General features: G+C 32.8%; 1 protein-coding gene across 1 annotated transcript in view; it reads right to left on the bottom strand.

The window, feature by feature from the left end:
- LOC115443444 (zinc transporter ZIP1) overlaps positions 1-18,859 on the bottom strand; it is a 28,636-nt gene extending 9,777 nt beyond the window's left edge. Inside the window, exons 1-2 of the mRNA XM_030168840.2 lie at positions 18,474-18,859; positions 1,447-1,822 (exon numbers count right to left, since the gene is read on the bottom strand). Of these exons, the coding sequence (XP_030024700.2) occupies positions 1,447-1,822; positions 18,474-18,735 (638 nt within the window). The 5' untranslated portion in view covers positions 18,736-18,859. The remainder of the gene's footprint in view (positions 1-1,446; positions 1,823-18,473) is intronic.

Raw genomic sequence — 18,859 nt, 5'->3', positions numbered from 1 at the left:
ACTGTAGAGTCTAGATTCATTGTTATTAAACATTAATACTAAGCGTAGGGTATTCTAGTTCTATGAAAAAACAGTTTCCTACTTCCCTCGATAAATCTTTAGAATTGTAATACCTACTTAGTGAGTTATTGCTAATACGTAAATTGATTGTTTGGGGCACCTATTATACGGGAGATTGGAGGCCATATTATTAAACGCCCTCGAGCTGCAAAAGTATTTTTTTGTGTTTACCTACTAAACGAAATAACAGGTGCTCCATAAATAATTTCAGTTTTATAGCTAATATACTTATATCATATGTTTATTGTGTATTAAACTACCTATACTTAATGGAAAATGATGTCTTGAAAATAATATTGCTCTAATATTATGAGCACTTGAGATTTTATTGATGTAAATGATAGAAGTTTTGAAACATTCATCACACAAAAGTCGCAGAATCATGATTTTTGCAACATTCGCGTACACAGGATACGCGTTCCGTTTCAGTAAAACTATTGGGACAAAACTCCAAACTGAGCTGTCGTATGATTATTTTTATATGTTCGCGGCAAAGTGACCCCCCCACTGCACCTGATGGTAAGTGGAGTGGGGTCCAATGTCAACTCCAAAGTATGTCGACTGACGAAAGATAACCTACCCTCGGCAGTCGGCACAAATGCCGGCCTGTTGGAACCAGGTGTACTCAGGCTGATCCCGGAACGCGACACATTTACGTGGGCCACTATAGCGGGTTTTAACACCTTGTGTACCTAAGGTCGTCGCTATACGGGAGGATATAAATTATATCCTACCACCAGCACCGGCTCCCCTCTCACACGCATTATAATAATATAATAATATCAGCCCTGTATTATATACTTGCCCACTGCTGAGCACGGGCCTCCTCTACTACTGAGAGGGATTAGGCCTTAGTCCACCACGCTGGCCTAGTGCGGATTGGTAGACTTCACACACCTTCGAAATTCCTATAAAGGACTTCTCAGATGTGCAGGTTTCCTCACGATGTTTTCCTTCACCGTTAAAGCGAACGATAAATTCACAAAGAATACACACATGATTTTTTAGAAAAGTCAGAGGTGTGTGCCCTTGGGATTTCAACCTGCGGACATTCGTCTTGGCAGTCCGTTCCACACCCAACTAGGCTATCGCCGCTTACTAGGCTATCGCCGCTCACATGCATTGTTTTTATGCAATAGACAAAATCAAAAAGGAAATTATTTATGGAACACCTTATATACGTATAGGTAAGAACTACCTAACTTTGGCTTTCGCCTGAATGGAACTCCTTATGCGACAAATTTCAAAAAGTAACCTATGTTCTTTCTTGAAGCTCAGGCTTACTCCGTAAAAATTTCACTTGTCAAAGCGTATTCAGTTAGTCAGATATCGTTACTGATACATAGTTATTTCGCACTTATTCCACTAATACGGATTTACACTTACCACACATTCGCAACCGACGATTCCAAACCAACTGCAAGACCTTCAAACAATTCGTGTATCGACAGAGCAAGTACGATCAACAATCCTCTTAATGCTGACATGACTGAGTCTTCTACAGATGAGTCTAATACCAAATGGCTATGTCCTTTACGAGACGAGCATTCTGCTTCTTTATTTTGCTGAACTTCTGGCAAGTCAGATTCCTCATCTCTTCGCCTTAAATCAAAAGGTTCTGTGCCATTTGCGACAGCGGTCTTGTTTTGTCGGCTGTTAATATATAAGTGAACTAGCTCTTCTACTAAGTACATCATGAAGAATCCACCACACATGATCAGCCCGGCGAAGAAGATCGGCATTTCAGCAAGATCTCCAGTCGCTGAAAAAAAGTATAGGTTGATGAATAACGTACGAAATATAAAAAACCTACCGCTGTTCAATATCCACCAAAATGCTGAGAATAAGTAAGTATACTTAAATTATGTAGTTTCAACTTTTATTTTATGTTAGATTTGTTTCGCCAAATAATTGATTTAACAATTTATCCATGATATTGCGTTATATGAGTAATATCGATTAAAAAATATGAAGACTGCATCAACGTTATTTACCTTATAAAATAGCCTTGATTTAATTTATCCGTTTCTGTCATATACCGAATATATTGTAATATGATCTATTTGCGTCGTATGCCTTACAATTATATTGAATGTAACTCATGAGTATTTACTAATAATTAAAAACTTTTATATTTTAAAAAGCAACCTTACGGGAGGTTTGGGTCATTATGTAATTTTAACTTAATACAATAAATACGGAGTAACTACTGTCATTTAATAAATCGTATTACAAACAATAAAAATTGTAATATTTAATGATAAAGCATTTAACGCTTCTCGTTCGGAATGTTTGGTGAAGGATATTTGATCAGTAAATATTACGTAATTTTCCAACCTCGGTTATTTTATTTTCAGATTCATTGAACAATATCGGGACTTGGATATACATAGGTAATGTGTCTTTCTGATACATCCTTATGTCTGTCTTTTTTTCCTTAGCCTGACCAGGAAAATAAGAAACTACATTTGGATCGCCACTGCTTTTTCGTTATAAAGTAAACTTATTAATAAAAGAATTTGTTTCATAAGTAACCCCAATACAGTGAGGTTTTTATTTACCTAATTAGGCTATTTCGGTATGTTATGTCCAATCCTGATTGAGTTCAATAAAATAAATGTACCCATCAGAATAAAGTATATTTGGTAGGCTTACACATTTTTTATTTAATGATTTATCTTCAATTGTTTATTAATTTGGTCCGTTAAGTAGAGAAGCCAAAACCTTTCCTAATTGATTACACTGCACCGTGATCCCGGGCCAACTAAATTAACATGCCACTTGATAAAACTCGTCTCTAAGTTGATTAACTTGTTACGAGAGGTTTGCTAAATGCAAATATTACAAAATCGGGCATATCAGGAGATTCAAACCTACTTTAAATAATTAGGCATAGCGTATCCGAGTTGAAATTAACGCGTGGCGCCTAGTTGAGGTACTCTAATGTATTAAAAATTAAAGAACAATAAATACTTTATCAAATACTTGCCAAGTAAATATATAAATATAATAAAACGTACAATATAACATACAAGATAGTTAATATTGCGTTTATACGCGTATTGCTTGATATCGTAGCTTTGCACGCGTAGGCGCAGTTTTCGCCACGTGTAAGACACCAGCGTATTAGCGTCACATACAGACTGTCCAATGCTCGAACGTCTTTCATAAAACGAGCGTAGGCCAAACAAATAGAGCGTTCGTCAGAAGGAGCGAAAAGAGACTATTAACAATTAATGTGACTAAAAAGTTAAAGAATACTGCGTTGTCACAAACGAACGCAATAATAGATACGTATTTATAATGTTTGTAAATGCCTCTTTTTGTGTTGGAAACGAAAAATGAATAAATAAACAGAAATTATTAAAACAATATTAGCATGAGATTGTACTTTTTATGTACGATACATAATTTTAGGTGGAAGCAACTCCGGATATTTTTATGGGCTTACGTATTGCACAAACCGGCGAACGGTTTAATTTTTATCAAATCCAGGTTTGCACTTAAAATCGAATTCTCATATCATGAGCGCCACTCCGTACACAACCACAAGCTGTCAATATTGACCATAGCTACTAGTCACTTTGAATGGATTGCAGTTCAATTCAGTTGAACACAGTGAATGTTCGGAACGCCAAATTTAGTACGTATAGTCCATAATATATATTGATGGTTGCAACTAACGATTGAATACCTACAGATTAGGTAGAGTTTATCAATTTCAACCTTTCGTAATATTTTAGTATCCTTGAATTGTGCGTAAATCGGCTCAGAGTTTCGTAAAATATATACCAAAAAGATGAGCTCGCCCCCTATTACATCGTGGGACGGAACACACTTGGCGAAAAGTTGGTGCCCTGGTTGCACCTCTGCCTACCCCTTGGGGTCCAAATATATGACTTATGTTTATTTATATCATTTGTACGCCCACCTTATTGTATTCGTTTATGTTTCGAAGTAGCCATTTTCAAAAACGAAATATCGCGTTTTTTTATTATTCAATAAAAGGCATAACACAGAAACATTCATTATTAACAATACTTAAGCACTAAATTATAATAAGACTAGATTGTCTTTCTTAAACCTATGCCCTAATTGAAATTAAACTACAGAAACGACTCTACAAAAAACAATTAACAACATTAACATCTGCTTATACTTAAGTGGGTTATATAACCAAACTCCCTTATTCATAGACGTTACTTATCTAAAGACGGAGCATTGCTGTGATAACAAGTCGGTTTCTCAGCTTTGTTTATCTGACAGCTTACTCTTTGTTCAGCTTTGTTTATCTGACAGCTTGCTCTTTGTTCAGCTTTGTTTATCTGACAGCTTACTCTTTGTTCAGCTTTGTTTAACTGACAGCTTGCTCTTTGTTCAGCTTTGTTTATCTGACAGCTTACTCTTTGTTCAGCTTTGTTTATCTGACAGCCAACTAGATTAAAGTTATATCTCAATCTTAGCCAATCACAACGGCTCTATGTCTACGCATTGCGAAGGCTGCCATGCCGTCAGCACTGACAGACTTGTTATCACAGCAATGCTTCGTACTTAGATAAATAACGCCTATGAATAAGGGCGAAAAATTGTTCGGAAACTAATTGTAGTACCTATATAAACTACTTAATTTTCTAATACTACGTAAAAACGGGCAAGGCCTAAGACGTGTATAAGAGTTTTCCAGAATATAAGTCCCGCTATATATTTTTCCGCGATAAAAATAGTCTTTGTCTTTCCCAAGGTCTCAAACTATCCCTACCAAATATCATCAAAATTCATTCGGCACTTTTTCAGTTTATTACGTTCAGACAGACAGACAGACAGACAGGATGACTTTGTTTTATAATAGTATGTAAGGATTTATTACACTACATTATTACATCAATACGATGGTATAACTAATTCATAGGTAAATATATTTTTAATATTATTACTAAGTATTTACTTGCTATTTTTATCTTTTTTCTCACATTTATATGGTCCTTCGAGTTTCGGTTACATTTCAGCTCCTACTCAAATTTTCAGGAAGACTTGCTTTCGTTCTTCTCGCTAACAGCTAGAAGCATATTGACAAAACCTTGTCATGCATTCAGTTGATATATCGAATGCATATAACATGTCTACATATTATTACATACTGCTTTCATATTCTCTACACAAAAGGCGGTATCAAAAATTAACATCAAATTAAATATTAAACACTATGCCCGATTAAATGTTATCCTACTTTAATATGTAACTTATGTTTGAATTTCCAGACAATAGGGTTTTAATAATGACTAAACTTTTAATTTAGATTAAGTATAGATAGTCAAAATACATGATGATATGTGGATTACATTGATTGATAATAAGACCAAAAACAATGAAATACTCATTTTCATTCGAAACAATTAAATAATTGTTTTATCGAAAGTCTTTTTCCGATTATTTTTTCCGTGACGATTATATTGTTACGTGGGAGATAATAATCAACCTTATAAGAAAAAAGAAGATAACCAACCTATTAACTAAAGAGTAGGTATACAGGGAGGCATCGACAGCTCTCAAACAAATTGACCGATTTTGATGCGTTTTTTTTAGTTTAAAAGCTAATGAGTGAGTTTTTTTTAGTTTAAAAGCTAAGTTTTTTAGATATAATTTATGTCGATCTGTACAGGCGTCTAAAGAACATCAGCTCTTATTCTACTTGACAAAAGCATCTTAATATCATGCACAGGATCGATTGATTTGAAATTAGCTGCTGTTACTCCGTTGGTATTTTCAATACATGGGATCGGGAACCCAATGCCTCAGCAATTTATATTAGACGTAATGTATTTGAGCTCATAAGAATAAGACATTTACAAGAGATGTCCCACTGTCGAGAAAAAAGAAAAAGAAAATAGTAATGGTAATTGTAAAAAGTTTAAAATAAAAAGTAATAAAATGTAAAAAAAAAACAGAATGTGTTTCTTATCCTAAGATTCGACTTTGATCCAAGCGCGGTCGCGGTGCAGCGGGACATCAAACTTGGGACGGAGCGATGAAAATACTTCTTTGGCAGTCTCTCGACGCGACGACGCGACGTTTAGATCAAAATATTACTCATAGGCCATAGCAAAGATAGAGGACCTAGAATCACCTTTCGTTAAATATAAAATCTTAAATGTTAGTAGAGAATTCTCACTAATATCATAAATATAATTATGTCTTTTCCCGGATCTCAGACGGGCACGATACCAAATTTCATCGAAATCTATCGGGTAGTTTTTAAGTGTATCGTGTTCAGACAAGTAAACAGATGGGACGGGGACTTTGTTTTACAATATATTTGTTAGAACTTTTTTAGAGGAACAATTCCATCAAACATGTTTGTTGCATAGGTTCAACCGTTTACGCAGCGCACGCTACGGAAGCTCTCAAAATGAATAAATTTTCCTCCTTTTTGCAACAATTTTCATTAATGCTCCTCTCCCATTGATCAAAGCATGATAACATAGGTTATATGCCAAGCCGATTGCCAGTGTTGGAGTAATCCGCTATATATACCCTATAGCGGATCCTCTACTATTATCTTAACTTGGAACAGACTTCTAAGAGGCCTCGAGTAGAAGTAAAATATTTATCTACCTAACATTATCACTACACCAATATTATGACAGGTACTTCTCAGGTAGGTACTAATAATCCCATGCCATGATTTTAATTATTATGATATTTTGTATTTGTCATATTTCGTGTATTTCTTTTGGCAAATATTATAATCTGTCTCCTGATATAGTACAGGTTTATTAAAATCATATTCTTTATTGGCGAGGCATTTGAAGCAAAAATAACAAATTTTAATATTCGCTCATTGTTGATTTATAGGCATGTTATCTTAAGAATGTTGCCCCACTAGTACTCGTAACAAAACTAAGAAGGCTCATTCTCCATGTATGCAGGTAATTATAGAAATAATTAGGTAAGTAAGTTAATTAGGTTGTAGAAAAAAATATTAGTTACATTTTTATTCCAGAGGTTTTGAAGTAAAAGAAAATAATGAAGTTCATAATTTTCGTAAAGATTATTGTTTATTTTTAATTTTATAAAACACTGATCCTAATTGTTTGATTACTCGAAATGCCGACTATAACTCTTGTTTGAGTAAAAAACCGTGACTGTAAATTTAATAGACCAGCTATAATTACGAAGTTAACTTGCAAACTGGACTTTCATAATGCATAAATCTAAATGACTTTTAAACTATCCCATTTCGAACAAGATTCTTGAGGGTTAAATCAATGGACATTTAATTCTTCTATCGATCTACTTCAGTTGGACAGTTTATTTTTACACCTTGTATATAAAAATGAAAAGAGGTTTTACAATAAAGAAACATAATTCTGATACTTGAATATGAAGCTTTACAATTGCCAATCAAACTCCAGTATAAAGGTTTTTTTAAATACAATTTATTTGTAATATGCTATTAAGAAGAGATTTATCAATCGATCTTCGATAGGTTTCTTTTCCTCGTAGATAGGTATCAACTATCACGTACGTTGATCAATCAAATTACTGTCAAAAGCCTGCCTAATATGTCATGTGTAAGTAATTCGACAAACATTATTATCATTGATTATCTGTGAAATGAACTAAGCCGATTGATATTGAAGGAAAAGCTAATAAAAAGTACTTAATTTTTTTGGGTGCTATGATATAAAATGATGTGCTACCTATTTAACAACAATCTAGTCTTAAGACTAATAAGTTATTTAAGTTTAACCCAAACTTCTAATTAAACTATGACTATATTCAATACCACTTTTTTTATTAAGGGAGAGACATATTGTTCGTGTGTACTTTTTAAATAGCACTCACTTCACTATGTTGCGCAAAAGTTCCCTAAACTAACTCGAAGGGTTTTGTCCCCTTCAGTCTTCTCACTAGGCCCGGGTTGTCAAGGAACTGGATTGCCATGACGCTCACGTGATGATGAAGTCTACGTTCATGTGCTTCGGGATATTTTACAATATTCGTAACGAAGTCTGCTTTGAGGTCCCAATGAAAATCTTAATTTCTTACGTACCAAAGAGCATTTAACCCTTAAGTACTTTGTTTTGGAATCGCTGTATATTTTGTATATTGCTTTGTTTGGTACAACCCCACTGTATACCGTAAGTCCATACTAGCATTAGGACTTGTTTATACAAAAGTACCTATTTCGCTGTGTACTGACAACGAAGAGTATTTACCAAGAAGTCAATACACATTTTTGAAGCGGAATTCTTATTCATCGCGTTTCTTTTTGACATGAGCCTTCCAGCCTTGATATTGTACCTACCTATGTTTTGACCGTTTATGTACAATCGGACAAGTTGGTGCTAGTACACTTCCAAACACATTTTGCTTGACCGGTCTAATGTCCCGAGATATTTAGACACGCCCCTGTCTCATATTTCACCAATTACGACAGTTTTGGAGATGTGCGAAAGGAACAGCAGATAACTATTATTGTTTACTTTAGTTGTATTTTACTGATTGACGACGCGCACGCAACTATTGAGTACCAGTAGTATTTTGCTCACAATTATTTTTTTCGTTTACGGACACCGATATCTTGCCACTACGTAGACTTATGTTCGTTTACTGGACTCTTAATTACTTAGTCGCCGACCCGTCATGTGACTACTGCACCATGGAATATATATTCCGGGAATTAAATATTACAGTAAGTAAATCAGTCATACTATACTATATAATATTTTAATATTAATTTTAACTAGTGGATGTTAATATGCGTGGGAAAAATATCGTCAGGGCAGAGAACTAATAATTAAAATTTTGCAGTTTTGAGAAAATCGCGGTTTATGGCTTTTTTTTAATTATTGGTCATCATAATTAATTATATTTAAAGCCAACATAGACCACCTTTTTAAGCTCTTTTAAATATAATTATAATATTATTGAGTTTTGATGAATACTTATTCCTTTAATTGTGTAAAACAGACTTCAATATGCTACTTATTATATTTTATATTAATCCTTAAGTTATCCTATCTATCGTAGGGTCAAATATCATTAGTCATTGTGTGTTTTTTTGCCAAAAAATTAACATAGTGCTATTGATCATACTTGTAGTAATCTATGTAGTATGTTATTTAAGTTGCTTTACGAATAATCAAATGTCAAAATATTGAAAAGAAATATAATTGGAAAACTTAAAAGTACTCAATGCAAAAATAAACTACTTCGACGGGTATACTCACTATACTTATAGGTGTTACCTATCTTTTCTTGATCTCAGTTAAAAATTCAGAGTTTTCGATATTGAAACAGCAGTAGCATTAAGCGTAACTTTTACCGTCAACTTTTAATAGTAAACTCTAATTTAATGTTGGGAATATATTAAGTCAGGCCGGTAAGCCTTTTAGTCCAGTCAATAAGCTCAAAAAGGTGTCAATTTATGTATTATAAAGATCCAAAACTATGAGTGATAGCTCATTCGATTTGGATAACATGACGTCTAGAAAAATAATCTTTAGTGTTCATTGGCACTTAAAAAATACAATTGTTATTAAGAGGATAAAGAGGTTCTTCGATAACTTAAAAAATAAGAAATAAGGAGGAAATTTCCCGAAATTCTATCCCCTTTATTAATAATTTTTATTTAATGCCAAAAATATAGACGAGTATAAATAATTTATGGATAGGCGATAATTTGTTTTTATTACAGTAATATTGCATAGCCAACATTTTTATTGCTGCACATGTGCAGTTTAAAAAGTGTAAAGATTTCACATAAAAAGGGTCTTTGTTAGAGGACGACATTTTTTATGTTTTTGTTAACCCCGGTTCCATGTCGACGCCTTTATCGGAAAGCGGCGTCCATTGTTTATTGAATTTAGACGAGTTTAAAGATTTTAAGTAGTGGTAATATGATTTCTTACTAGAGTAATTAACTATGTCGGCGCGTTTGTAAGATCCGCTTATAGACGTTTAAGTCCCACCCAGTTTAACCCAGAGGTTTCTGTTATTATTGTTTCTTTTACAACTACATAATATGTAGCACTGAATTAAAGTAGAATTACAATCCGATTTAATGCAAATTTGGGATTTTTATCTCAATAAAATGTGTGCAATTATGGAAAACAAAGCTGATTTTTTTACTTAATTTGGATTATTTCGTACTTGACCCACGTATTTTGTGTCGGCCGCACTGGCGTTCTGCTCCCATATAAATTTTATTATTTTGGCACTGTAGTCATTACGTTAAAATATTATTAGAATAATAGATTTTAGTAATTAATATATAATTTAATTGTATTACAGAGAACCACTGTCCCTCGATGTATACACTAGGATGCGGATGAGAGCTTCATCGCCAACCGATCCAGAGCGCACACTCTACTCAACCTGCCTGCTGAGCGTATCAAACTTGTAATGAATACAATTAAATCATATCACTGAAGTAACAAAAATGTGTTTTATTTACATAGACTTTCTACGAAATTTCATTTTACATGTGTATCTCATTATTTATTGGTGTTGCAAATATATTATCTACTATATTCGATTTTAACTTTTGATAATTATATATCGTAGCGATATGTGCGTGAGCCTCATCGACTGTTTCACAAAACGAGCCTATTGAAATAAATCATTTTATTTGAAAGATTTGATTGCGAGATTTAAAAAAAAATATTTACTTTAAATATTACACTTAAAATGAACTCTGCAAATATAAACGTTATTACATTTGGAAGGCATCCCGAAAAAAGTTAAGTAATCAAAAATCTTGTTTAGTTATCTCTGAAAATAATTACTTACTGCAAATATTTTTTTTTTCAAATTTTCTTATTTTTAAAATTTTTCCCTTTATATCCGTAAATGATAATAATAACACTTACTTATGTAAAAAAAAAAACAGGTAGTTATATCTTTTGACGAATCGTGAAATTATTTGTATGAATTACTCAGCCATGACTTTTCTTTCTTATTTTTCTTATCAATGAAGGGTCTAAAATTATTATTTAATGACTCCAAGTTACTAATTTTTGGCACATTATTATTCAATAAGTTTGAGGTTGGTTGGAATTTATTCGAAACATAAAACCAGCGCCCATACAAAAAACGGACATGTCCTTTAAAAGTAAATAAAATGTTCAAAAAAGCATAAAAACAATTGAGAAAAAATATAATAATTTCTAATAATGAAACGAATAACAATAATTTATGATTATGTGAATGATTTAACGAATTAAATAAACTGTTTAAGTAATTTATATAATTCAAAATTCAATCATAATATGCAGCTATTAAATCGGTAAAAAAAATCAATAACTGTAAGTTGATTATAGACTTTGGGTTTTAACTCAGCGAAAACTAAATAATTGGCTAAAGAAAGTAACTAAAATTTACAAACTGGACATGTGCAGCAATAAAATGTTAGCCTTGCAAATACTACTGTAATAAGAATTCAAATCTACGCCTACACTTATAATCTTTAAATGCCTCTAAATTCAATAGCATAACAATCGACTCAGTTTAACGATAAATGCGTCCACGTAAGACCGGTGTCAATACAAACATTGATAAAAAATGCGCTCTTTAACAAACCATTTTTATGTGATACTAGCTTTTGCTCGCGGCTTCGCCCGCGTGAAGGTGTTTTCCAGGATAAAATTCCACTGTTTGATAAAAGTCTTGCTACATATTTTCCCGGTACTTATAGGTTCAAACTAATTTTATCCCCAATCTATAATTTCAGTTCAATCAGTCGAAAATCTAAGAACATTTATACAAACTTTCATCCCCTATTTTATCCCCTTAAGGGTAGAATTTATCAAAATCCTTTCTTAGGGGATGCCTACGTCATAGTAGCTTTATGCATGTAAAGTCTTAGCCCGATCCGTCCAATAGTTTGGGCTGTTCCTTGATATATCACTGTCAGTCACCTTTGAGTTATATATTATATTAACAACTGAAGTTAGCTAAAATTGAGTTTCTCGAAGCCGACCACTATTTATGTACTATGTATTTTGAGACTATGCAATTTTGTCGCGTTCGCGATTCACTTTCACTTTTGTTGAGTTTCAGAACGCGATATTAGATCCTCCAACGCGCACTCGAATTTGAACTTTATGCAGCGGTAATAAATTACAAATTGACTCTCCATTTTATTTAGAAAACGTTTGTATGGGAAATAGAAAAATGCTGTTTTGAGGATTTTCCCGGCAATTATTCGAATTTTTCTCACCTTTTAAATCTTCCCTAGACCTCCACGAATAATTCAAGACCAAGATAAGATAAATCCGTTCAGCCGTTCTCGAGTTTTAGCGAGACTAACGAACAGCAATTGATTTTTATATATATAGAAAACGTTTGTATGGGAAATAGAAAAATGCTGTTTTGAGGATTTTCCCGGCAATTATTCGAATTTTTCTCACCTTTTAAATCTTCCCTAGACCTCCACGAATAATTCAAGACCAAGATAAGATAAATCCGTTCAGCCGTTCTCGAGTTTTAGCGAGACTAACGAACAGCAATTGATTTTTATATATATAGATATTTATTCTTTTCAAACAACATCTGCAGCAATAAAAATGTTGGCCTTTCAATATTACTCTAATAAAAGCATATTACCACCTACACATAAAATCTTTAAACTCGCCTCAAATTCAATAAATAATAATCGCTGCATATTGATAAATAGTCCAATTAACTACTTCAAAAGGTGTTAAATAGTTCAAATTAGGATGAAAAAAAGGTATTTCGTTATTAACTCAAAAACTATTCATATTTAAGATAAAAAAAGATCATTAAGAGGAAATAAAAAAAAACAATATCTCCAAGAAGCTAATAATTTTAGGTCAATTATTTTAACTTTAATGTTAATACATAATATTTGTAAATACAGAGATTGGAATAAAATGTTATCGTCTAAGTTTTTGAAATAAAATAAAATAACAATTCAAATAATGAAATCTATTAACTATGATTTATTATTATAATATGAATTATTGAACGAATTGAATAAACTGAACAGTTTAAATTTTTACGATTCAAAATTCAATCATAATATTATGCAGCCATTGAATTTATTTAATAAATTAATTATAGACTATGGGTTTAAAGAGACCGAAAACTAAAAAACGGCTTAAAAAAGTAGCTAATCATAATTTACTAACAAAATATAGTTGTGACAAATATGGCGGAAATTGCTTTAAAATGATTATTTTTTTAATACAACATAAAGTTTGGTTTGTTAAAAGTTAAAAAGAAGGTAATCAGGCATATAATATGATGATATAAAATAATTAACATAATGTCGTTTCTTATTTATTAAAAAATAATGCCAAAAATTTTAACAATATAAACACTGTAAATCGCGATTGTCTCCAAACTATAAAACTTTTGTTATTACGTTCCTTACGCCGACGATATGCATCTTACAAGTATAGGAATTATCGTCATAGCATAGACGTGCGCGCATCAATTTTAATTTCGTTTTCTATTATACACTCAGCAGCGGTTCGGTAGTGTTACGTAACGTCATTGCAGGTAGCCAACAGACTTACGACTGATATCGATCTATGCAATCGATCCCAAACCCCGCCTCCCAAACGTAGTAAAACAAATTTGCCAAGTTATTTTGACCCTTAGGGTGGTCGACCGCCAACTTTGCTGATTGTACACTGGTTCATAATTTGGCCTTTTGTTGGTACTTAAAATAAAATTATGCAAATTTATGTTTACGCGAATTGTGGTCACCGGGCAGGCTGAGGTATTGGTCATCCGAAATGTAAATGTTATTATGTCCCTTCATTTTATAACAGTCCGCCCCGTGGTCATGAACTAGAAAGCCTGCGAAACGTCAGAAGTAAAAATGAAACAAAAATGGAGATAAAATAAGAAAACTAGTTTTAATACGAAATGTAAATTTATTTTAAGAGATACTAAAATATGAAAGAAATAATATTTTGTAGGAATAATTAATGTTATAATTGAAGTAGTTTAATAAATAAATAAAAAATACAAGTAATATTGTATTGTTTCCGTTAATATATTATGATGAATATTTGGGGAAATATTTCTTCGTCAGGTCCCTTTCTTGATCTAATGGCAGTGTGTATTAACCATGGACTGGCTAATACACACTCAGGCTCCTATGCGAGTTTCCTACACGATTTATCTGGTACAGCTGCGCGCATCCTTCTTAGGTACATTATTTTATAATTAGTAGTTTCTAATATCTAATAGGCCAAAAACTTCAATCAAAAATTAAGTGGATTGTTATGCTACGTATCTAGATATTTTTCGTTTACATTTGAATATCTATTTACGTTTTTTTTTTTTTTGATAAAATCAATAAAAATTTTAGTACCTAATATACCATATTACATAGCAGCATAATACCAGTGGAATTATTTGATGGTACCATTGCAAACGAACAAGCATTGGCGGAGTTGTATTTTACTAACCGGATTCAACTTATTAAATCACGAGTTGCTAAGCGCATGTTCACACTAGTTCGGAGTACTGAACGACTGTTTTACTGGAACGATAAATGCGTCAGTTGTATATTGTTGTATTTTTTAATGAACTGACACCTTAATCGGTCGTTGGGGGTTTCGATCGATCTTAAATAGACAGGAATGGTGTAAACAGCTAGCTGTCGCTGACAAACCCAGCATTCCATTAGGAATACGCCTTAACAGTGATTAGGAAACATGACATTGTATGCATCATAGCTAGACAGAGGACAGACAGCGTAATTTGAACAATTTGAGTACAAATTGGTTATGGCGTATACCTTAATACACAGTTAAATGACTTAAGCAGCAAGGTGACGTTACGACCACATTTTTCCATACGCTCAGCGCTGTACTTACACTAGCGCATAGCGGGGCAAATTTTTTGGAGACCTAAAATATGGCATGTAAAGAGAATTCTACAAATTAGTAATTAACTAAGAAAAAAAATTGGGTGATTCGACGTCATTTTCTACAGTGCCCAGGAAAGGCGTTAAGATTATATCCGACTCTGCGCACGCTCTACGATAAAAGTTCTACGCTTTACTAAAAAACAGAACAAAATAATTATCAGAATGTCGATGGTCTCAACCTCAATGCGAACTGCATCACCGGCAGAATAAAATTTTCCAAATATTTACTCACGTAAAGCATGACCAGATGTTTTTAATGTGCATTTTTATGCAAAGCATCGTCATATTAAATACTTGATTACAAACTTTTCTAATAGGGACAAGTTTATGCGGTATCTACTTGAATATTACGAACGCGTACAAATATCGAAAGTAAACACAACTTTATTATAGTTAACACAAAATATTACGACTGTCACTTAGACTGATTTTCCACCTTTGTATTGTTGATAGTTTTCTTAGCAGGTAGTTGCAAATTATTGATTTAAAAAAGTGCTTGACTTACGAACCTACCCAACAGGTAGGTAACTAAGTAGTTTGCGTCAGTACCACTATAAGAGCCCCCGTTCCTCTCGCCCTAAACCTGCCATCTTGTCACATGACTACGGGTGTATTTATTAGAAACATAACTAATAAGGTATCATATAAAAAGTAAATACATAAACATATTATATAAGCACAACTAATTATCACATACTTGTAAAAATGACAAGATGTCTATTTTATCTCATCACGTAGAGCTTGCTGTAATACTTTCTGCATCAGTTCATAAAAATAGGTAATAAAGTTACAATAAATGAAATTGGATTAAACAGAGAACATTATTTGCAAATCTATAAATACTTTATAATTAAGTAATTATCCTTTGTGTCATTACGATACGAATTTTATGAGAATGCAATTTTGGTAATGATAAATATTATTCTGGTATTTTTCCTTGTTAAGTTTTAAAAACAAAAGTTCTCGAATATCGAAAGATTATAATCGAAGTTGAAGATATTAACGTGAGAATTAGTACTTAAAAAAAAATCCTTAGTCTGAGTTAAATTGAGCTAACAAATAACTTTTAAAGAATTGTAACGGATGAAAGAATTATTGAGTTTTAAACGGGCGTTAGGAAAAAAATTCAATTGAAAGTTAGAAAAAACGCATTATGATTGAATGAACAGATCAAAATATTTCAATAAGCTATTTATTTGTCTTGATGTTTTATTCCTATAACAAATATAATTAAAAAAAAACTCATTCAAATAAACTTTCGAAATTCAAATAAATTTTACCGATACGAAAACATCATGAGACCTTCATAATCTCTTTTCATGTGTTATCTACTGCCTTTAACATAAAAGTGAGTCTCATTAACTTCATCAAGCAATTCCAAGTCTTCTACCTGATAGTTACTATATTAAAAACCTTATGGATGCCATATAGCACGTTAGATTTTTTAATATGTGATAGGCAACTAAACTGAAAGTCCAGGGAAGAACGGTTTCCCATTATGTGTACCTATAATTTGTGAAGGTGTCAATTTTAATAGTGACTTTATAAGGGTTTTGACAAATCCCTCTCAATAGTAGAGGAGGCCCGTGCTCAGCAGTGGGCAAGTATATAATACAGGGCTGATATTAAGGGTTTTGACAAGGATAATGTTTTAAGAGATTACGAACTTATGAATATAAATGGAACAACCCCAAATATTCAATGATACTTTAATACCATTCTGAAATCATGGATCAATTTGTGCACGGAAAAATAAAACAATATTTAACACGCCTCAATGCTCGTGTACATAAGGCCATAATAGTTATACGATTTCTTGAAATAATGACGTCTCACTATGGATTGGATTGTAGAGCATGACTCTATTAAGTATCTTAGAGGGTAATTTAAAGAGATATGACTAATGGGATACGGGTTCTGAGAGGCGCGTGGTTGGTAAACAGGAAGAAATATAGAAAAAAAACACTAAGACTTGAGATAGATTCATCGGCCTTCGGACTCAAATATCGTATGCACGACCGGCGACATTAGAACAGGGTATACACAGGGTGCACACAGGCTGATCCCGGACAGGGATTCCGAACGCGAACACATTATGGTGGGTTTTAACACCTTGTGTATGGTGGTCGCTATCCGAGCGGATATAAAATATCCACCAGCAAAATTTCTACATATACTTACTGACAACGTTAAAACGAAAAAACAAAAGTGGCACGCCCAAAGGAAAGTTTTTTTTATTTTCTTGGTTAAACTATACATTTCAACATCCAGCCAAGCCCTGCGATGGCTTGATTGATGCTGTGTAAATCCCGGATGATCCTGAGTAAATTTGAATTACTAAGCTGAGGTTGCCCAATATCATTTCAAGGCCTCCTATAGATTCCAAAAGTCCTTTCTCAATATTTAGGTAGTCTCGAAGTTCACCCCGTCCATCTCAGACTGAGCCAGAAAAAGATACATATCTACTACACTACAAAATATATCGCATATTATTCCCTGCTGCACCCATTTACTCTAGTTCATCTCTTTAGAGAAGCTGGCAAATAATACTACGGAAGAATTTTTAAAATGTTAGATAGGTACATTAGTTCATTAGATAGGTAATTAAAATATGACCCGAAATTATTTGATTTTTAAAACCTTATTTTTTAAGATGTCGCTGTTATTCTACTTTAGGGCATTAAATAAATGTTGACGAAAAAGGCGTTTTATTTAATTAATACTTTGCCAGCTGTTTATCATAAACCTGTTAAGTGTGTTATCGTTTGCTAAGTTGGAAAAATGAATACTTGCAATGACTGCATAACAATGGAAAAAACAACTGAATAAAGAAGCAACAGCAATAAAAGGCCATTTTATAACAAAGTAGGTATGGTAAACATTCGTCATGATATTTTTGCCATACTTAAATATTAAAGTGTATTCACCAGCATTTCCATAAATGTAAACAAATATTTACTAACTTATCAATGATGTCTATTCCAATAGGGGCCCCCTACTTCAATATTAGTAACCTGTGTATAGGCAATGTTACATTATTTTTGGATTTTACTGGTTTCTGAAGACGGTTAAATTGTTTTTATTTTGTACTTATTTTCTGGATTAAGAAATTAAGCTAACAGAACCCAACACAAAAAGATCACTGAAAACACGAGAAAGCGAAATACGCAAGATACTTACATATTCTAGTTATTTTCATTAAAAATTCAAACTATAGAATCGGTTTAATGAAAATTCTATGGGACTAAATTAAAACCATATTTAATAAGAAAAAAAAAATATAAATCAATTTAAAATGACGGTGTCCTGAGGTTACAATAATAAAAAAAATACACAACAAATTGAGACAATCCTCCTTTTTTGAAATCGGTTAAAAATATGAAATGCTTCGGACCAAATTACTGAGACATTAGTAAAGAAATCTAAGCACCTATACAATATTTTAAATATCTGCTTTAATGTTTTTTAGTTAAAATTCAAACAAATAGGACAAATAACTCACCTTGTAGCGCGTGAATGTTTTTGTCAACTTCTGGTAGTAAATGCATAAATGTGGTTGCAAATAGAACACCACCTCCAAACGCCAAAAGCCCCATAACTAGCTGGTTTGAAGACCTTAAGTTTGGGTCATTTGATTTTGTAAACCAGTCAAATTTCAAAGATATCAGAAGTGGCAAACTGCCAATTACCATGGATATGCTGAACAAGCTTACCATGGTCACTATCTTAGCTGTTAGGACATTTGCGTCTATATTTCCGTCCATTGTTACTACAAATAAATTTCGTTAAATTATGTTTTAAAAAAATATTAATACGCGTAGGTTAGCGGAATCGTGCGCAAGCGACGCGCCGTCTCCTCAATCAGTAATCACTCGACTGAACTTCCTG

The sequence above is a fragment of the Manduca sexta genome, chromosome 13 (genome assembly GCF_014839805.1).
Source record: "Manduca sexta isolate Smith_Timp_Sample1 chromosome 13, JHU_Msex_v1.0, whole genome shotgun sequence".
Classification (NCBI taxonomy): domain Eukaryota; kingdom Metazoa; phylum Arthropoda; class Insecta; order Lepidoptera; family Sphingidae; genus Manduca; species Manduca sexta.
This window is presented reverse-complemented; position numbering and strand designations above follow the sequence as displayed.